Here is a 17,764-nt window from a genome sequence, read left to right as displayed (position 1 = left end):
TTTTTTTCTCTTTACAACGATATATCACACATGGTGGTTCAGTACCACATTTTTCCTAAAAATACAATTTTTAATTTTTTGAGAAGAGTGCTTTGGAAAAAGAAAACGTTCATTTGTTGTGAACAAATGTTTGACAGTTTGATCCATCTGTCTGGTTGCAACGTTGTCAGAGAAGAAGAAATTCGATTTTCATCTGAACACAATTGAACTTTCGTTTTGCAAAAATTATAATTAAAATTAGAACAAAATACATAACAACATGTGTTCAAATTGCCCACCTCCTAATTCTGAGCACAGTGCCACTCCCTTCCTAAGATTTGCTATGGTCCTTGACACATCCCTTCTTCTAATCTTGTTCCTGAGAGTGCTCGCAATTCTATAACGAAGTTCATCAAGGTCGGCTGACAATGTTTTGTAAATTTCTTTTTTCATTGTTCCCCACAAAAAATAGTCCAAGGGAGACAGGTCAGGTGACCGCGCCGGCCAGCGTACGTCGCCATTATTAGCAATAACATGATTGGGGAACAATTCCGATAAACATTCCCCAACCCTCCTAGCACTATGGGGCGGTGCGCCATCTTGCTGGAACCATATCGAGTTCAAACGATGAAGAGGAACGTTATGGTCAATAAAATCGGTTAGAAATGTCCTCAGGAAATGGAGGTACCGATCAGCATTTCGAGTCTATTAAGGACCAATTATTGTATCGCCCAATAAACCGACCCATACGTTAACGCTAAAACGTATTTGTGGTCGTCGTTCTTGAAATTGATGAGAATTTTCAATTGACCAGTAATGTTCATTGTCAAAATTTCAAAATTTTTACCGCTTGCAAAATTGCCTGCTCCTATTCATTGGGCCTATCACCATATTACTGTCTACATCTTTTAAAAGAACCATATTCGCCCAAGTTTTTATGCAGCAAAGAAAAATACCCCAAACTAGATTGTTGCCGCTTTGGATAACGCTGGAAGTATGTTGCAGCAGCCATGTGGGCATTTCGATGAGAAGTGTAGTAAATTTGGATCATATCTCTTTGATCTGTACTTGAAAAAGGCATTTTCGCATACAACTATCATAAACCTAAATGGCACTAGGTACATGAAATAAGTCAACCTTTTGTTCACAACAAAAGAACGTTTTCTTTTTCCAAAGCACTCTTCTCAAATAATTAAAAATTGTATTTTTAGGAAAAATGTGATACTCAACCACCATGTGTGATATATCGTTGTAAAGAGAAAAAAAGACGTAATCTCAAAATGTGAAAATTCAAAATGGCGCCCATAAGAAAAACTAAAGTTGTCAGGTGTTTCTCCGTCATCTTGACAGTTATTAAAACCAGGATGCCATATTTGAAATCTCCATTAAAAAGTGTCCGAATAATGTGTTAATTAGAAATGTCTACTATGATTAGTTTATCACAAAAAAATTAAAAACAAAAATCAGAATTTCGTTTTTTTGCGATATCTTCAAAACTATTGGAGATATTTCAGATTCTTATTCGGCACGAAAATTGGCAACTTTGCCCTCATTTAAGCAACTTTCTATCTCTTAAGATAAGTGAGATCCCCATAGTGGCACTCGAAAAATGGACAACAGAAAAAGAATGAAGGAAAGAAAAGGCGTAGATTTAAATGCTACAACAGGGAATAAAAGAAAGTGAGTAGAGATGGGAAGAAGAACGCAAGATAGCGTCAAGTGATAAGGAATGCAACAAAGAGGAAGAATTGCTATTGAAATTAACAAAAAAGAGAGGGAGGGGAACATTAATCGGAAATATGGAGGGAGATAGAGACGGAAAATGCACATACATGGTAAGAAGAGAGAGGTCGGTAATTGTCTACTCTACATACTACGACCACCCTATGAGGTCAACCATGATCAAGGAGAAAAGGTCCACAGTTCCATTGTTCTCACCGTTCCATAGCTGCAGTCTGTTGATGGCTTGTCACCTGTTCGTCAATTATGTACAAAAGGTTTGCGTTAATGATTAACACCAAATTAGGCACGTTGTAAACAAAATCGTACAATAAACAATTAGAACGGCACGACTCGTGCTAACCATTTGTACAAACGAGCAGTGAGGACGCATCTGCGTTGCCTTTAAAAAAGGAATTTGATCCGCTGGCTGTCTGTGGAATTTTTATTTATAATTGATAATCCGACGGACACTCAGACTTGAGATTACGTAATGTTGCAACAATCTGAAATAAACTTGTTTGTCACATACCTACTTACCCTTATCTATTCTACCCAGTGGATCCATGGACTATGAGTTTTACTACCCAGCAATATCGTTCTTGTCGCGCTAATCAGGGAAAATACCCATGTCACTTATCTTTATCGACAAAAATTTACACCTTCTTACGTCATTAAAATTGCTTGAGCACATTTACTATCACAGGCTGGGGTTGTAACATGGAACCAAAAAAATGATGGCAAACTTTTGTCTGTTTGTGTGAATTATTTTAATTAAAAGGAACGGTGATGATTATAATGTTAGAATGGAAGAGATAGGTACTAAAAAATACTAAATTTATACGAATCGACACGAGGTTTAGCGGTAAGCGGAAAATTTGAGGCGAAAGGGAAGCTTTTAACTTAAACAACAAGAAGTAATCTCTTCTGCTTTAGAGACCAACAAATGCCCAAAGAGTTTCTAGAAAGACAGTAAACTAAAACGCTTCAGAGTGAGCGGTTGAAAAGCTGGGTTCATCCCCACCTAGAACATAGTCTTGCCCCAGCTGGAAACTATAGACGGTTCCCTTACAAAATACGAAATAACTCAATATACTACATTCAAATTACAATTACCCCCTGTAAATAAAATCGAACAATGAAGTACTACAAAAATTAGAGCAATAAACGGGTTGTTAGGTAATGTTTTTTTTATTGTATTTTTTGACACGGAAAAGTGCAATTAAAGTGTGGCACGTGGACCGTGTAAATAAACGAAGGAAACTGCTCCATGAACTACAAAAGATTGCACTTCTCCTTCACTTACGCCACTGCGCCTTCCTGGTCTTAACTGTCCACATTTAACCAGTCTTATATTTTCCTTTTTATTTCCCCCTCCGTTGCTAGAACTGTCATTTTGCTGATTGGCCTCCTGGGTGAGTCAGTCGATCACCTGTCACAGTAATTCATCTCCAAGGGAACCATTGCATCTTGGGAAATAAATATATTTAAAACAAAGTCGCCACTTGAAGTGAATCAATCCTACTTTCTGAGATTCCTGAGCGAATCCTCATTCCAAATGACTTTGATATAATGCAGAAACCCATCGTTTCCCAAGAACAGAAATTATAGCCAACTTTAAAGTGGAAGTTGCCCCCTCACAACTCCCAGTGCATGCAGTAATCTTATCGATGTAGGTAGTTAGATAAAAATTATCTTGGGCAAGCATTCCCATTTTCTCGTTCGCGACTACAAAGGAATTCAGATGAAGCGAATCAAAATCGTAGAAGGAAGCCCCAGTGAAATGGCGTACATAGTTCCAGTTGTGCCTAATGTAATAGTTCCTATACAGGCCAGGGAGGCAAAGCAATTAAGACATAAAAAGCTTGTAAGTACGTGACGTGATAAAATTTGCACAGTCACGCAGTCGGCTAACTAGTTGAATCACATGCCATTTTGCCTTTTCAATTTACAAATTAATGTCGATAATGATTTCTAATTTTCTGCTTTAACTAGGTTACCTATACGTTAGCGGTGGAGACATGGATACGCTTTGTATTTCTGTTCTCTGTATTTGTAAATAGTTAGCAAACCGCCAGATCATACTAATAATTCTAATTATATCCATATTCTGTGAATAATTTTGTTTATTATTAATTCCTAAAATAAACGAAAGCTGTACAATAAGTTAATGACGGTTGATGTATTTTAACTTAAAGTCACTAAATATAGAAAGTACCGCAATCCATTGGGCTCGTGTGTTAGAGAGAGAACGTATGATTCTTGCCCAAAAATGGCGGAAGGAAGTTACCAGATTCTAGTAACTTTAATATTAGGGATTGTTCCACCTGTTTGGAGATATCTGTATATATTTTTATAAAACATGACAGTACTATGAAGTTAGGTTATAAAAATTACAGCTATTCAGATTTTATTTGTCAATTTTTTTAAGTTGGCAGCAAATTTGCCCAAAAATGGCGGATGATTGCGGTACTTTCTATATCTAGTGACTTTATTTTAACTTTTAGACGCACTTGTTTTGTAATCATAGGCAACCTTCGTATGTTTCGATAAATTTTAATTAAATTTGGGGACGAATCGTACCAGCTTCGTCAGCTCTGTTTATTTTTTAATTGAAAAAACTACTTTTTGTACATAATTTCATGCCTTTTTAATCCAAAGTATGACTCTTTTGAACACAATTTTTGAAAATTTGTGTTCATAAAGTGAAATGTTTCGAGGTTTTCTATCAAAATTGCTAATTTGTTTCTTCTTTAGTGAAATTTCAAGAGGTTTAGTTCAAATTTTAAATTATTCATTTTTTGATCGAAAATTGCACTTTTTGAACACAATTTAATACGTTTTTAAACCAAAATATGACTCTTTTGAACACAATTTTTGAAAATTTGTGTTATTAATTGACATTTTTTGAAGTTTTGTATCATAATAGTTAATTTGGTTCTTCATTAGTTAAATTTCAAGAGCTTTGGTTGAAATTTGGAACTGTTTATTTTTTAATTGAAAAAAACTATATTTTTGAACATAATTTCATGCCTTTTTGATCCAAAATATGACTCTTTTGAACACAATTTTTCAAAATTAGTGTTCATAAACTGAAATGTTTTGAGGTTTTGTGTCAAAATTACTCATTTGTTTCTTCTTTAGTGAAATTTCAAAAGGTTTAGTTGAAATTTTAAATTATTCATTTTTTTGATCGAAAATGTCACTTTTTGAACACAATTTCTTACCTTTTTGAACCAAAATATAATTCTTTTGAACACAATTTTTGAAAATTTGTGTTCATTAATTGAAATTTTTTGAAGTTTTGTATCACAATAGTTAATTTGGTTCTTCATTAGTGAAATTTCAAGGGGGTTTAGTTGAAATTTTGGCCTGTTCAATTTTTAATTGAAAAAACCTATTTTTTGAACATAATTTCATGCCTTTTTGATCCAAAATGTGACTCTTGAACACAGTTTTTGAAAATTTGTGTTCATTAATTGACATTTTTTGAGGTTTTGTATCACAATAGTTAATTTGCTCTTCATTAGTGTAATTTGAAGGGGTTTGGTTGAAATTTTGAACTGTTCATTTTTTAATTGAAAACTGTACTTTTTGAACACAATTTCATGCCTTTTTGATGCAAAATATGACTCTTTTGAACCCAATTTTTGAAAATTAGTGTTCATAAACTGAAATGTTTTGAGGTTTTGTGTCAAAATTGCTCATTTGTTTCTTCTTTAGTGACATTTCAAAAGGTTTAGTTGAAATTTTAAATTATTCATTTCTTTGATCGAAAATTGGACTTTTTGAACACAATTTCTTATCTTTTTGAACCAAAATATGACTCTTTTGAACACAATTTTTGAAAATTTGTGTTCATTAATTGAAATTTTTACAGAGCCACTAATAAAATTACTACTCTAGCTCTACCAAAGGACTGTCCTACATCCTTCCATGAAATGGGATTCGTTAACGGTAAAACAGGGATAGGGATCAGCGCCCCAAACTGCCGAATTTATTTTATTTTATTTTGCCTTTATTTCGGGATCACTGGGGCAAAAAGCCATCGTCTTTCGAGCAGAGGTCTATGTCATAAAACTCTGTGCTCTCATAAACCTAGAAATGGGTAAGAAGGGGGAAAAAAATAGACATGCTCACAGATAGTCAAGGTGCACACTGAGGACGTTAGTAGCCCGTACCTGCGACTTCAAAGTATAGTCGGGGAGTGCACCTGCAATCTAAAGAAATTGGCAACTGGTAACCGTATCACACTATGGTGAGTGCCAGGGCGTTCTGACATTGCAGGCAACATGAAGGCAGATGAACTGGCCAAACAAGGAGCCAGGCCACATAAAAGAAGTGCTAGACTAGTGGGAGGAAATCAACTTAAAAATTTTAAATCGCATGAGCAATACAAGATTTGGATAAATGAAAAAAAGTGAAACACTTAAAGTACAGGCAGAATTGAAGAAAATGAGAAAATTAAATAACCAGAGGTCGATAGAATTAAAGAATGCGCACAAGAGAATGGAGTGAAGTGCTCCAAGGCATTAAGGGAAGAGATCGAAGAACAGCAATAGCGTGAGGAACACACAGAATTTGAAAAATTCGAAGATTTTGTCAAATTTCTCTGGAATCTTGAAGAGTTTGATCTCATTGCGTACTCCAACAAAAATTGGAGCAAAGCATTGTGCCCGATAATGGTAACGAGAACTCCTTGTCCTATTTTTAAAGCATGATAATGAAATTAGTTAGTAGTTAAAAATATCTCCGCGGTCGAAATCGATTCAAGGAAAAACAAAGTGGCCTAAGAAAATAGATTTGGACCAAAACAATTTTCCAAACTACCAGCCCAACTTTCTGGCTACAAGCACAACATGGGTTGCTAAAGGTCAGAAGTGGCGTGCCCGATCTCAAAGCAAGACCTTGGGCGTTAAAGCAATGAAAATATGCAATTAGTTCAAGTATACGAAATCGCCTCTACTACTTACCTATCCTATTATAATTGACGATAACGATAACTCAAGTATATTTACATTTTCCATTAAAAACAAATACGATAATCATCAAATCAACTGTTTACATCATGACAATTTTCCACGCTACACTTACTTTTTCGCATGCATGCGAGTGATCACATAGTAAGGTTTTGTATTACTCTTAAAACCTGTTAAACAATGAAAACCTCGTAAATACAGCGTTTAGAATTTCTCTCTGAATACTGTACACAATAAGTGCCTATAGACACTTTTATATAAAACTTTTTTTATATCTCTAATACTTTCGATGATATAAGACATTCAAGGAAATGACCAATTTTAGTTTTTTTGAATTTACGTCGAACCTATGCGACATTTTGAATTTCCATAAGCAGCGGCGGACTGGCCCGGAGGGGGGGGGGGGGCGGGTGGCGATTGCCACCTGGCCTGTACGTCATAATGGCCCGTTGGAAATTTATAAGTATGTGCTGTATTTAGTTTCTTGCACTATTAATAAATTATTAACACGTTTCTCTAATTGGAGTTGATGTTAGGTTGTTAAAAAATTAAAAAATTCTGTTTTAATTGAAGTGTTTTACAATGAATTTACCATTTTTTGTCGTAGTATGAAAGTGCTGAAGTACAATGATAGGCGACGCGCCTCGTTTGGATTGTATATTTTGTTACTTTTAAATCAGCTGCAATTTTAAAAAAAAACTGTATTCTAATTGATTTCCGAAAAAGGAGTACTAAAATGAAACAAAAAAATGAAAAAATGTTTTTGTGGTGCACCGCAGAGCTACCCCCCCCCCACACACACACACTAATACTTTAATGGCCCATAACCTATGCAATTCCACCTGGCCCGTAAAAGTACCCAGTCCGCCCCTCTCCATAAGGAAATTTTAAATAAGCATCCAAAACTGCAAAACATTGCCCATTTAACCAATTCTCTATCTTTAATAATAACAGGGACACACTGTATATGAATGCCATTGTAAGTATTTATTAGGTACCCACTCGTAAAAGTTACAAATACATCGATTCATAATTAGCATCGCGTTCCACAATTTGGCCAACCACACTGCGCGAATCGACATGGTACATATAAGCGAGGAAGTAAACCATCATTAATCTACCAACGAAAAATCCCATGAACGTTCGAAGGTAAGGACGCATGGGGAACGTATTTACCACCCACTGAAACCCCATCATGCAAGAGTGGTTGAAAGCGATCGAGCCTAAAATACTAAAATTGGGCATTAAGTGCGCAAGATGTACCTCTTTCGTACCTAAACGCGACTCTGTGGAAACTTCCTAGCAGCTGCATGTGAGGTCTGCAATGCAAATGGGCGGCGACCCCGTACAGCATGTTATAGAAAAGGATAGGCCCCGGGTTGTAGGTCGTTAATCTACGCAAAATCGAATTAATTTCTTTAACTTTAGGGGGTCTAGATAAGAGGTACCTTGCACATATCGACGGAGTCACCGCATGGATGGACATCAACAGGTAAGATAGTCGACCCTGTATCGTCGCTGTCAAGTAAAAGTTTTGTTCACATTTTCTCACAAGATCTGATTGGGACGACTGGTTCACATCATACCCTTCGGTACTCATTAAATACTTACAATTTGGCGTAACTGTCAAAAAAGCTACAGCTACTTTTGTCAGTAAATGACAAATGGCACGTAACCTTCACAAATGCACCACATTTTAAAGCACTGGAGGATTTAGGCATTCAACATTTTATTTAGATTTGACACTCTTAGTTCTAGTCAAAAATGAATATAAAACGCCCCGCACATTAGATTATTTCAAGGCTTGCAATCCTCAAAATATGTATACCAAATATTCGGTCTCAATTAAGTTTTGCCATCACCAAAGAATATCTTCCAGACGTCCCAATCGCCCTTTTGTGAGTGCCCTCCTCCGACATTTGGCTTTTGAAATATAAGAAATTCTAAGCGATCACGGAGAGGAGGCCAGGAAGAGGACTATATCGTTAGTAGAAATCGATTCCTTTCTTTGAGAGCTTTAATTCATTAGAGACAATAGAGTACCTACCATGAAGGATAAAATCACCACAGTTTGATAAGGGGTAAGCGTAAGTTTATAGAAACCAATTTATTTCGATAAAGCCTTTTATTAGAATACCATGAAGGGTAGGTAGAACGTGTCCACCCCCCCCCCCGCCTTTTTCAAAAGTTTTACTTGCCTTTAGTGGCCCAAAGGCATGGGCATGACATTTTTACTTTCATAAACACAATCTCAGGAAATAATTCAAGGGGGGGGGGGGGCAGCCCTTAATAAATGAAATATAAAAAGAACTGGTGTTTTCTATAGCTCTCCAACCTAGTTTTAGGCTAAATCACATACAACTTCTTCTGTGGCTAAATTAAACCTTCCGATACCATCATATTACTAACAAGTTTGTGTAGACTCGTAGACATTGAACTGTGCTATTTCAAGGTACTCCTTTGTGTCTGCGTGTGGATTTCAAGAACTTTAGATCGAGGTGCTCTTTGTATAAAGGGAGGCCCACATCTCACGGCATATGTGCATGTGGTCCAACAGCAAAAAGCCTCTTTGTAGACATGCCAGTTTTGTTTTGTATTTGCCCCAATTAGTAAAAGGTGGGACATTACGTATAAAACCTCCTTCGGCATAATTCTATTGAGCAAAATCGGTCCCTACCCTATTCATGTTATTTTAAAAGAAGTTGAAATTATGTAGTGACTTACCTCTAGTGCTGATGTTGGTCCAATTTGAAAGTTTACATTTCTCCCATTGCGGTAGTCAATTAGGACTTTCCTCGTCGGTGCTTCGATAAAATCCCCCCGTAGATAGACCAACACTATTACACCTGTTTGACTCCTCGGCACCTTACCACTGCAACCAGGTCTTTGATGGAAATAAACTGTTATAATAATAATAATAATAATACGTTTTGCAATAGAACAGTTTTTAGATCTTGGGAAGTAATTTTGCCATCGTTTTAGAATTCGGGGAATAACTAGTAAACAGAAAGCCGGACGCATTTGATTGGACCATTTTTTGAAACGGGCGAATCGTGGCGAGTCTTGCAGCTGTGACGTCATGATCACTATCTTCGTCACGTGACCAAATATGTCGCTGCTGCCGTTCCAAGCGTGTTGTATTTTTCCGATTTGCTGCTAATTTACGAAGTGCGATATTAAAATAAACTTAACAAAAGTCAAATAAAAGACGGGAACAATTCTGGCACATAGTTCGTTTCGGTTAATCATACGTAAATCGCGTGTTAAACGTAATATTAAACTACAAAAAGTTATGGCGTCCCCTTCTCCTTTTCGTACGAATTTAAATCGGCGTTTGCGTATAGGATCTCGGGACGCGAACACGTTAATTTTGATTTTGTTGTTAAATTCAACGCTTAAATTAACAAAAACCGGCGGGGAAGTGTTCACAAATCGGTCTTTTCGATGTCGTGTTAAATGTTATCGCAAGAACAAATAGATGGCGTCCTATTTTAAATTCGTTTGTTTACGTTTAAAACTTAACGTTTTGTGCCCCCTGTTTTCGTGTTTGAATCAAGACGCCTAAGATTTCATTGATATGTTGATGTGGGGTAAGTTTTTAGAGCTTTAAAAGTTTCGTGGTGACGGTTACGATAATGTTCACCAGACGAAGTGCTTCATTAACGCTACCTAAAGACGGGTGTCTGATAGCACTGTCGAGGTGTACACATCACAGTGAGTCGATGTACGGACCTCGACAGTGCTATCACACAGTAACTCGCGAGAAAACCTTACTAGAATATTCCTGTCTTTGGGTAGCGCTTCCTTCGTCTGGTGAACGTAAGCACTGCTTGCGCTAGCCTTAACATATGACGTACCTTAGTATCGACGGTTTATAATAAAACAACTTGCTGCGGTATATTTAGTTTCCGATTTATTTATCAGGCACGATAGGGCTCTGTCATTTTGCTACCCTTCATATTAATCCGTTGAAGTAGGTTATGTCAGCTGCGTTCAATTCGACGTTCAATACAGAGAAATGATCACTGACTTGCAGAACATTCATACTACAATTGTGACAATTTAATTGAAATCGTGGTACTTCAGGGAAGAGTGTAAATTCTGCGTTACTTCGTTAAACTTCATTCTGTGCGCTAGACCCACGTTTCTTAGCTGTACAAACAGTTCCACTGCGTCAGTTTGACGAAACCTTTACCCGTGGCAGGACTACCTGCACAATTCCAATTTCAAATCATAAATTTCAAATTAAAACGAATCTTACCAACTTTACCGCTTCCATTTGGCTTGCTGCCAAGTAATGGGAACCGATCTCCACTGCAAATACCCTCGTTGACATCTCTTCTCCGACACCTGCCATCTTTACGAAGGAGGATAGCTAGTCATAAGCAAACCAAGTAAAAAGACACTCTCGTCGTAAACAGGGGGGGGCCCTTATCGGTTACCAGGGTTCGCATCCCAATTCCTTCAGTCATTGCGGCACTTCTTCAAACAATCTCTCTTGATTTTCTTATGACTTGCACTTCAACAGATGATTTTTTTCAAAGTAAACTTATTCATTAACAATCAGATTTACAGTATATTAGTATAAACAATAAACTGTGTGTTAGAGGTTACTGAAATTTTACCATTGGCGCACGATACAGTGAGTGTATGGGGTGTATCGTGCATTGGCGTACCTGTTCAAAGTAATTTTTGTGGCATTTTTGGATCATATACTTATATAATGATAATTGATAATAATATAATATATTTGCTTATTATACAAGGTGTACTTACAATGATTAATTTCGCTCTTGAGAATTGAATGCAATTATTTTAACGTTTACAGTGTGTTTTCAAAAAGCACAAAACAAAAATGATCATTTTCTCATATTGCAATTGATTATATTTTACTTTTCAGTTCTTGACGAACGAGGAGTGCCGGGGAAGTGTGCAGTGTTTCATCATTACTTTGGTTGATATGGTTCTTCCCAGGACAGACTGAATTATTGAGGCTAAAGGGTAAGTGTCCATTCCTTTTTATTGCTCAATTTCTTTAAGAAAACGGTCAAACAAACAAACGCTTGACTACTGTCCCAGTCAAAATTTTCAATTGTTTTAAACTATACATATTTGAATATCATTTCTAACATAAATCTTCTTTTTGTTACAGATTGCAGAAAGGCGGCCTCATAAGGTAGGATTTTTCCTTTTATGCATGGTGTATTGCATGTCATTTTTTGTACGGGGGGCAAAAGTGAATAGTGAATATCAACCAGAAGGAAGACCAATAATTGTTCTGAGCATGAGCTTCGTGTGTATTTTCCCTGTCTGTCATCCTAGTGACGTACGATTGACTGCAATGATTCTTAGGATAGACTTTTTCGCAGCGTCCATCTGTTTCCTTCATATTGGCGAGTGTGACTGTGAATTCACAGCCATACCAGCTCTGTGATGCAAACAGATTTACTCTGCGAATAAGCCTAAAGAATCATTGGTGCCGTTTTTCCGTTCCCAAGCTGAGGGACTTTGAGAATTATTACATTTTCATTTATTATTGCACGAAGTTCATCTTAGAGGAAGGTAAGTGCGTGGTCATAATATAATAATGGATTACTTCATCAACTAAAAACTTTATGTGGTTACCTAGCTACGTACTAATCTCATCGATTGTTACAGGCGCCAACGTCGCTCAATCTGCTGGTGAGGATTATGCTGATCGCCAGTGCCGGATTAAATTTTCCGAAAGCCCCCCTCCACCCCTCCCTTTATCAAAAATTTCAGTTCCAACTTTTACCTTTTAAGACTGTCAACAAGCAATTGAACAAGAAACTAAATTTTTTGGTTCTCTGATCGATTATTGAGATTATTGTTTGTAGCGTCCAATTATTTTGAAATTATACCTGCTTGCCACACTCTGTGGTATTTTTTAATGGTCAATAAGAAGTTACAGATATTTCCAAATTTTACGGGAACATTCGTATTACTTGTATTCCCCCCGGGTTTCCAAGCGCTGTAGCCCCCATTGTCTCCCTCTTAATCCAGCGCTGCCAACGACCTCTGCGATGGATCAGCTCGAATTCAGGCCTGCTTTCGACTCAGTTCAACGATTATATCGACATGGATCACGCAAACGAGGTGAGTTTTTCACTGTCCATAACAGAAACACAAAACTTCATATAATTTTTTTTAGTTATTGGTAATGGCGTTCGAGGAGAATCCATGATCGTGAAGGCCTACGGTGATGGTGCCAGACTGTATTAATAAGGTTAAGGTAAATTTTCACATCTTTATTAAGACGTAATAGCAACGCAAAAGTGCCTCACATCTAGGGTGTCTCTTTCAATAAAGAAACCCCTCCCCATCCCCCAACATTACCTTTTTTTTATTAATTTTAACTTATTTTTCTTCTTGTTTCAGATTGTAGAAGTGCAGCCTTATAAAGGTAGGATTTTTCTTTTCTATGCATGGTTGTATTATTTTGCAGCAGTGGGGGAAAAGTGAAGTGTATAGTGCAACTAAAAGTGATCTTTAGTGACTCAGTTTTTCAACTGGGTTGATTATTCCTAAGGTCTCTCTCGCGGCATCAATCAGTTTGTATCGATCGGCATGACTATGACTTCATAGCCATACCAATTTTACGAAGCGAAATGATTTTTTTCTGCGAATCTCACTGTGATAAAAGATACCGGGTGATTCATTAGGAGTGATAAACGCTTGAATTTCGCGCGTAAGGTTTTAGTATTTTTTGCATTGTTAGATTGACGGTTTGAATTTCGTTAGTAATTTTTTTCTGTCGTGACTGTCATTTAAGAAACCAGTGTCGCCGTTAATTGTTGTGTGTCATTTGCGGTTTATTACTTTTTCCATTTTGAACAATTTTTAGAGTTGATGCACTAAAATATGTAAGAAACGTGACTGTGTCTAGTGTTAGTTTATAATTTGTGGTAAAACAGAAGCAGTATTTGTAGATTATAAATAAGTAAACGATTTACTGAATGCATGATGATACACCACTGCAATTAAATAAATGATCATCAGTTAGTACCAACTGCATAATTTTTTTGATTTGCGGGAAATTCAAATTGTCTTCACTTCTAATGAATCACCTGGTATAAGACATACCTGTGCACCTTCGTCAACTAGTTTCTATTAACAGAATCTGTAGATAGCTCGACTTTTCTAAGACTTGCGGTAAAGAAATAATTTTGTCTCATAGTGTTCATTTGCGGAAAATTCTCCCTCTTTTCTTCTCAAAAGGATTCAGTGCAGGAATCTTATTCTTCTATAAAGAATGCCATGCGGCATTTTAACGGTAATTTATTGAATTGTAACAGTTAGTGCTTATACCAGGTGAACAAGTTAGCAATGTCGTTAATTTTGGAGGTGTTAAAGGGAGTCAAAATAAGTAGGTACTTTCGCCTAATACACCATAGGTCGAAAGCGCTTTCGTAAGGAACTAGGTGTCTCGGTCAACTTCCCTTAAACTATAATGAGTTCTGATGGCGAAACATTTTAGGGAATGGGAATAGGACACAGGCGCGGGCAAGGGCATGGGGAATGGGAAAAGGATTGGGTTCACCTGTAAGAACGCGAATTTGTGAAAACATATGCCTAGTCTTTTTTAGGCTCATCACCTCCCTGGGTAAACATTTTGTAGCCGATACCTTTGTTGGGACTGCTCCTCCGCCCTTCATTTCTCATGGCTCATTTTGAGAGCCGCAGGTTTCGTGGAGCCTTTTCGCTTGATAGTTACCTGTGTTTTCGAAACCCCCGAGTTCGTGTATTTCAACCATGCTGTCTGGGAATTAAGTACCTATAGGCGTTACGGTCTTCTTACACTTCCCCTTTTAGTCCAGGCTATACACGGTGTCCATTTTTCGAATGCCACTATGGGGATCTCGCATATCTTTGGTTATAAATGAGGGCAAAGTTGCGAATTTTCGTGTTGAATAATAATCTGAAAATAAATTTAAAATATGTTCAATAGTTTTGAAAATATTGCAAAAAAAAAAAATTTCTGATTTTCCTTTTTAATTTTTTCATAGTAAACTAGGTACCTAATCGTTCTAGACATTTCTAATTAACACATTATTCAGATGCTTTTTAATGGAGATTTCGAATATCGTTTTCAATAATTTTTAAGATGACGGAGAAACACGTGGCAACTTTAATTTTTCTTATGGGCGCCTTTTTGGATTTTGACATTTTGAGATTACGTCTTTTTTTTTCTCTACGACGATATATCACACATGATATGGTTCAGTAGCACATTTTTCCTAAAATTGCAATTTTCATTTTCTGCGAAGAGTGCTTTGGAAAAACAAAACGTTCTTTTGTTGTGAACAAAAGGTTGACTTATTTCAAGAGTGTAATTTACGTTTGTGCTAGAATTATTGCGAAAATATTGTTTATTCTTGAGTATTTTGTTCTAATTTGAATTATAATTTTCTTGCAAAACGAAGGTTCAATTCTATTCAGATGAAAATCTCAACACAACTAGTTCCCTGCCAACGCTCCAACCAGACAGATGGATCAAACTGTCAAAACTTTTGTTCACGATAAAAGAACGTTTTGTTTTTCCAAAGCACTCTTCCCGAAAAATTAAAAAGTGCCTGATTAATGTTTTTTTGCGATATTTTCAAAACTACTAAAGATATTTTTAATTTCTGTTCAGATTATTATTCAGCACGAAAATTCGCCCCCATTTAACCAACTCTCTATCTCTTCAGGTAAACGAGATCCCCATAGTGGCACTCGAAAAATGGACACCGTGTATAATATTTTTTTACAACAAAAATTAGTTACCGGGCGAAACCGGGTTTTTCAGGCAGGTGAAATGAATAGAAATTGGGGAAAAATAATTAAAACAGCTGAATTTTTCCGCGGGTGAAATCCCGGGGGTTGAAAGTGGTGCTTTGCAAATTGTGGCAAAACTATTAATTTTAGACGAAAATGTTAAATGTAAAAGTTATAGAGATTAAAAAAAATGAGCAACTTTTGTATCTGCGCACTATTTTCACATAACCTCAAATTTTCCTTGAAAAATCGGAAAAACTGTTTTTTTCGTTTTTTATTCCTAGTTTTGCGAAAAAATGTCGTAGGGAAATTTGGAGGAAACATAGCTTATTTTATGATAAAAAAGAACATGATTTTTGGGCCCATAAAGTTGAACCGTTTCCAAGATGTCACGATTTATGAAAAAACCCACCTCCTTTTCAAGGGGACGAAACATCTATTTTTTTTCATCATACAGAGGTGCGCGGGGTAGCAAAATTTTCGGGAAGGCTTATATTTTAATAAACAAAAATAAAAAAATATTATTCCTATAGCAAAAATTCGAGAAAATCGCCAAAAACTGGAAAACAGTTTTAAGATATACACGATTTTTGACATGATAAATCAACGTGTTGGATTTTTTTCGAAAGATGTCTTCTTGCTTCTCTTTAATGTTTGCTTAAATATTCTCTTTTGTTATCTTATGTTCAACTGTTTTAGTTAAAACATCTTTATTATTCACTTATTTACTATTCACTAGGAAACAAAAGAAAATATTTTAGCAACATTAAAGAGGAGAGAGAAGACTTCAAAAACTTTTTATTAGCGCGGATCCAATACGTTAATTTATTTGCAAAAAAAGCTATTTACCTACTGGCAAAAACGGTATAGGTATCTTAAAACTGTTTTCCCCGTTTTTGCCGCTTTTCTTAAAATTATTCTATTGGAATAATATTTATTATTTTTTATTATTAAAATGTAAGTCGTTACGACATTTTTGCTACCCCGCGGACCTCTGTACGATGAAAAAAAATAGATTTTTCATCCCCTTGAAAAAGAAGTGGTTTTTTTTCAGAAATCGTGAGATCTTGCAAACGGTTCAACTTCATGGGCCCAAAAATTATCTTTTTATTTATCATAAAACAAGCTATGTAGTTTTGCCACAATTTGCAAAACACCACTTTCCACCCCTTTTAACCCCCGGGATTTCACCCGCGGAAAAATTCAGCTGTTTTAATTCTTTTTTCCTAATTTCTAATCATTCCACCTGCCTATTTACTTGCAGGATACATTTAACTCTTCGATTTCCAAGTTTTCTACGCACTAGTGTCATTGAGACTGTGGCCTAGTTCCCCATTCTTTGATTTTGTGCCCGTGTCTGCATTGGAGCACGTTACAAGCGGGAATATGGTGTCAAGTTTTGAATTGTGTAGGTGGGTGGTGTCTCTCCGGGCCTCTCAATCATGGGTCAGTAGATATGCTACCCCAGAAACACACGCAAGCCCTCTGCCACTGCCATCCGATGAAGATACATCAAATGCAATGTGTCATTTGAACATCGATACAATATGTACATAGACATTACAATACTTTAGTGTATGATTGGTTGCATACACCACACAATGTATCAAAGCACAAGGGCCAATTTTTAGACTATAATTGATTTGGTATAGAAACAATGGTTTTATTACACCAAGCTAAATACAGACATTACTAAGCGAGTATAATAAATTAGTTCTTGACAAGCGAGTCAACGTGATCCACGTAACTGCAGCCAATCTTCATTAATGCCAGACCGGAACTTAATCCGGCAACCGTACACAGTGCGACATTCTGTGGTATTACGCTACGTAAAATAGCCCAAATCAACACTGATCCTAGAGAGAAGGACACGGCTCCAAACGTACTAAGGAAGTTACAATTTTAGTTATCACGATTGGAAATGTACCAATCCTACCAGTAAAGTACGCGTTTCTGCTTCGGTACTGCCTGCAGATGTGGCCGATTGTATAGGTATAATCCGGACCCTACTAACGTGTGAATTAAAAGCATGTTGGTTATGTCCCGCTTCGGAAAGACCCTACGAAATGGAAGTTGTAGTTGGCCGATCGTCGCCGAAACTCACCTACCTTAAGATTAGCGAAGGATTCATAACATTTACAGACAAAGCACTGTAGCTAAGAGCACCTTGCAGGGGGGCGTAATAAAATAGGATATTGTGCCCCGTTAACGGCTTTAAGCCAAGTTTGCCGCAACACGAAACTTTTTCCTCGCCCTTAGAGGCCATTTTTAACTAGACCAAAGGACAAACGAACCAGGAAACTGGAAAC

At 36.7% G+C, this 17,764-nt stretch overlaps 2 protein-coding genes and 2 long non-coding RNA genes across 7 annotated transcripts; 1 reads left to right on the top strand and 3 right to left on the bottom strand.

Annotated features, from left to right (window-relative positions):
* Positions 1-7,655: 7,655 nt before the first annotated feature.
* On the bottom strand, positions 7,656-8,427 carry LOC116181251. Of its 2 annotated transcripts, none has more exons than XM_031501553.1 (3): positions 8,126-8,423; positions 7,952-8,071; positions 7,656-7,908 (listed from the first exon to the last, which is right to left on the bottom strand). In XM_031501553.1, the coding sequence occupies exons 1-3, from the start codon at positions 8,275-8,277 to the stop codon at positions 7,689-7,691; spliced, it is 492 nt and encodes a 163-aa protein (XP_031357413.1). In that variant the 5' UTR covers positions 8,278-8,423; the 3' UTR covers positions 7,656-7,688. The 2 variants fall into 2 exon arrangements, with proteins under 2 accessions (XP_031357413.1, XP_031357414.1); XM_031501554.1 differs by having other exon boundaries at positions 7,767-7,900; positions 8,126-8,427.
* A 506-nt stretch (positions 8,428-8,933) lies between these two features.
* On the bottom strand, positions 8,934-11,301 carry LOC116181492. Of its 3 annotated transcripts, none has more exons than XR_004147266.1 (4): positions 10,939-11,301; positions 10,535-10,887; positions 9,402-9,577; positions 8,934-9,355 (listed from the first exon to the last, which is right to left on the bottom strand). It is a non-coding gene; the product is annotated as an uncharacterized LOC116181492 (long non-coding RNA). The 3 variants fall into 3 exon arrangements; XR_004147265.1 differs by having other exon boundaries at positions 9,402-9,561; XR_004147264.1 differs by having other exon boundaries at positions 9,402-9,549.
* On the top strand, positions 9,804-13,418 carry LOC116181493. Its single transcript, XR_004147267.1, has 5 exons — positions 9,804-10,267; positions 11,578-11,678; positions 11,830-12,794; positions 12,850-12,930; positions 13,077-13,418. It is a non-coding gene; the product is annotated as an uncharacterized LOC116181493 (long non-coding RNA).
* A 3,675-nt stretch (positions 13,419-17,093) lies between these two features.
* LOC116180910 lies at positions 17,094-17,751 on the bottom strand. The gene is made up of 3 exons (XM_031501091.1): positions 17,564-17,751; positions 17,392-17,514; positions 17,094-17,340 (listed from the first exon to the last, which is right to left on the bottom strand). Exons 1-3 carry the CDS (start codon positions 17,719-17,721, stop codon positions 17,166-17,168), a joined length of 456 nt encoding a protein of 151 aa, XP_031356951.1. The 5' UTR covers positions 17,722-17,751; the 3' UTR covers positions 17,094-17,165.
* Between the last annotated feature and the right edge of the window lie 13 nt (positions 17,752-17,764).

Source organism: Photinus pyralis, unplaced genomic scaffold (genome assembly GCF_008802855.1).
Source record: "Photinus pyralis isolate 1611_PpyrPB1 unplaced genomic scaffold, Ppyr1.3 Ppyr1.4_LG9, whole genome shotgun sequence".
Taxonomy (NCBI): Eukaryota; Metazoa; Arthropoda; class Insecta; order Coleoptera; family Lampyridae; genus Photinus; species Photinus pyralis.
The sequence above is the reverse complement of the archived record's forward strand: the minus strand, read 5'-3'. Positions and strand labels throughout refer to the sequence as shown.

Coding starts and splice junctions, on each gene's coding strand:
- LOC116181251 (XM_031501553.1), bottom strand. CDS start 8,277: ATGAGTACCGAAGGGTATGATGTGAACCAGTCGTCCCAATCAGATCTT. Junction 8,072..8,125: donor ACTCCGTCGATATGTGCAAG/GTACCTCTTATC, acceptor GATTTTGCGTAG/ATTAACGACCTACAACCCGG. Junction 7,909..7,951: donor TTCCACAGAGTCGCGTTTAG/GTACGAAAGAGG, acceptor GCCCAATTTTAG/TATTTTAGGCTCGATCGCTT.
- LOC116180910 (XM_031501091.1), bottom strand. CDS start 17,721: ATGGCCTCTAAGGGCGAGGAAAAAGTTTCGTGTTGCGGCAAACTTGGC. Junction 17,515..17,563: donor AATCCTTCGCTAATCTTAAG/GTAGGTGAGTTT, acceptor TCCATTTCGTAG/GGTCTTTCCGAAGCGGGACA. Junction 17,341..17,391: donor CAGAAACGCGTACTTTACTG/GTAGGATTGGTA, acceptor TAACTTCCTTAG/TACGTTTGGAGCCGTGTCCT.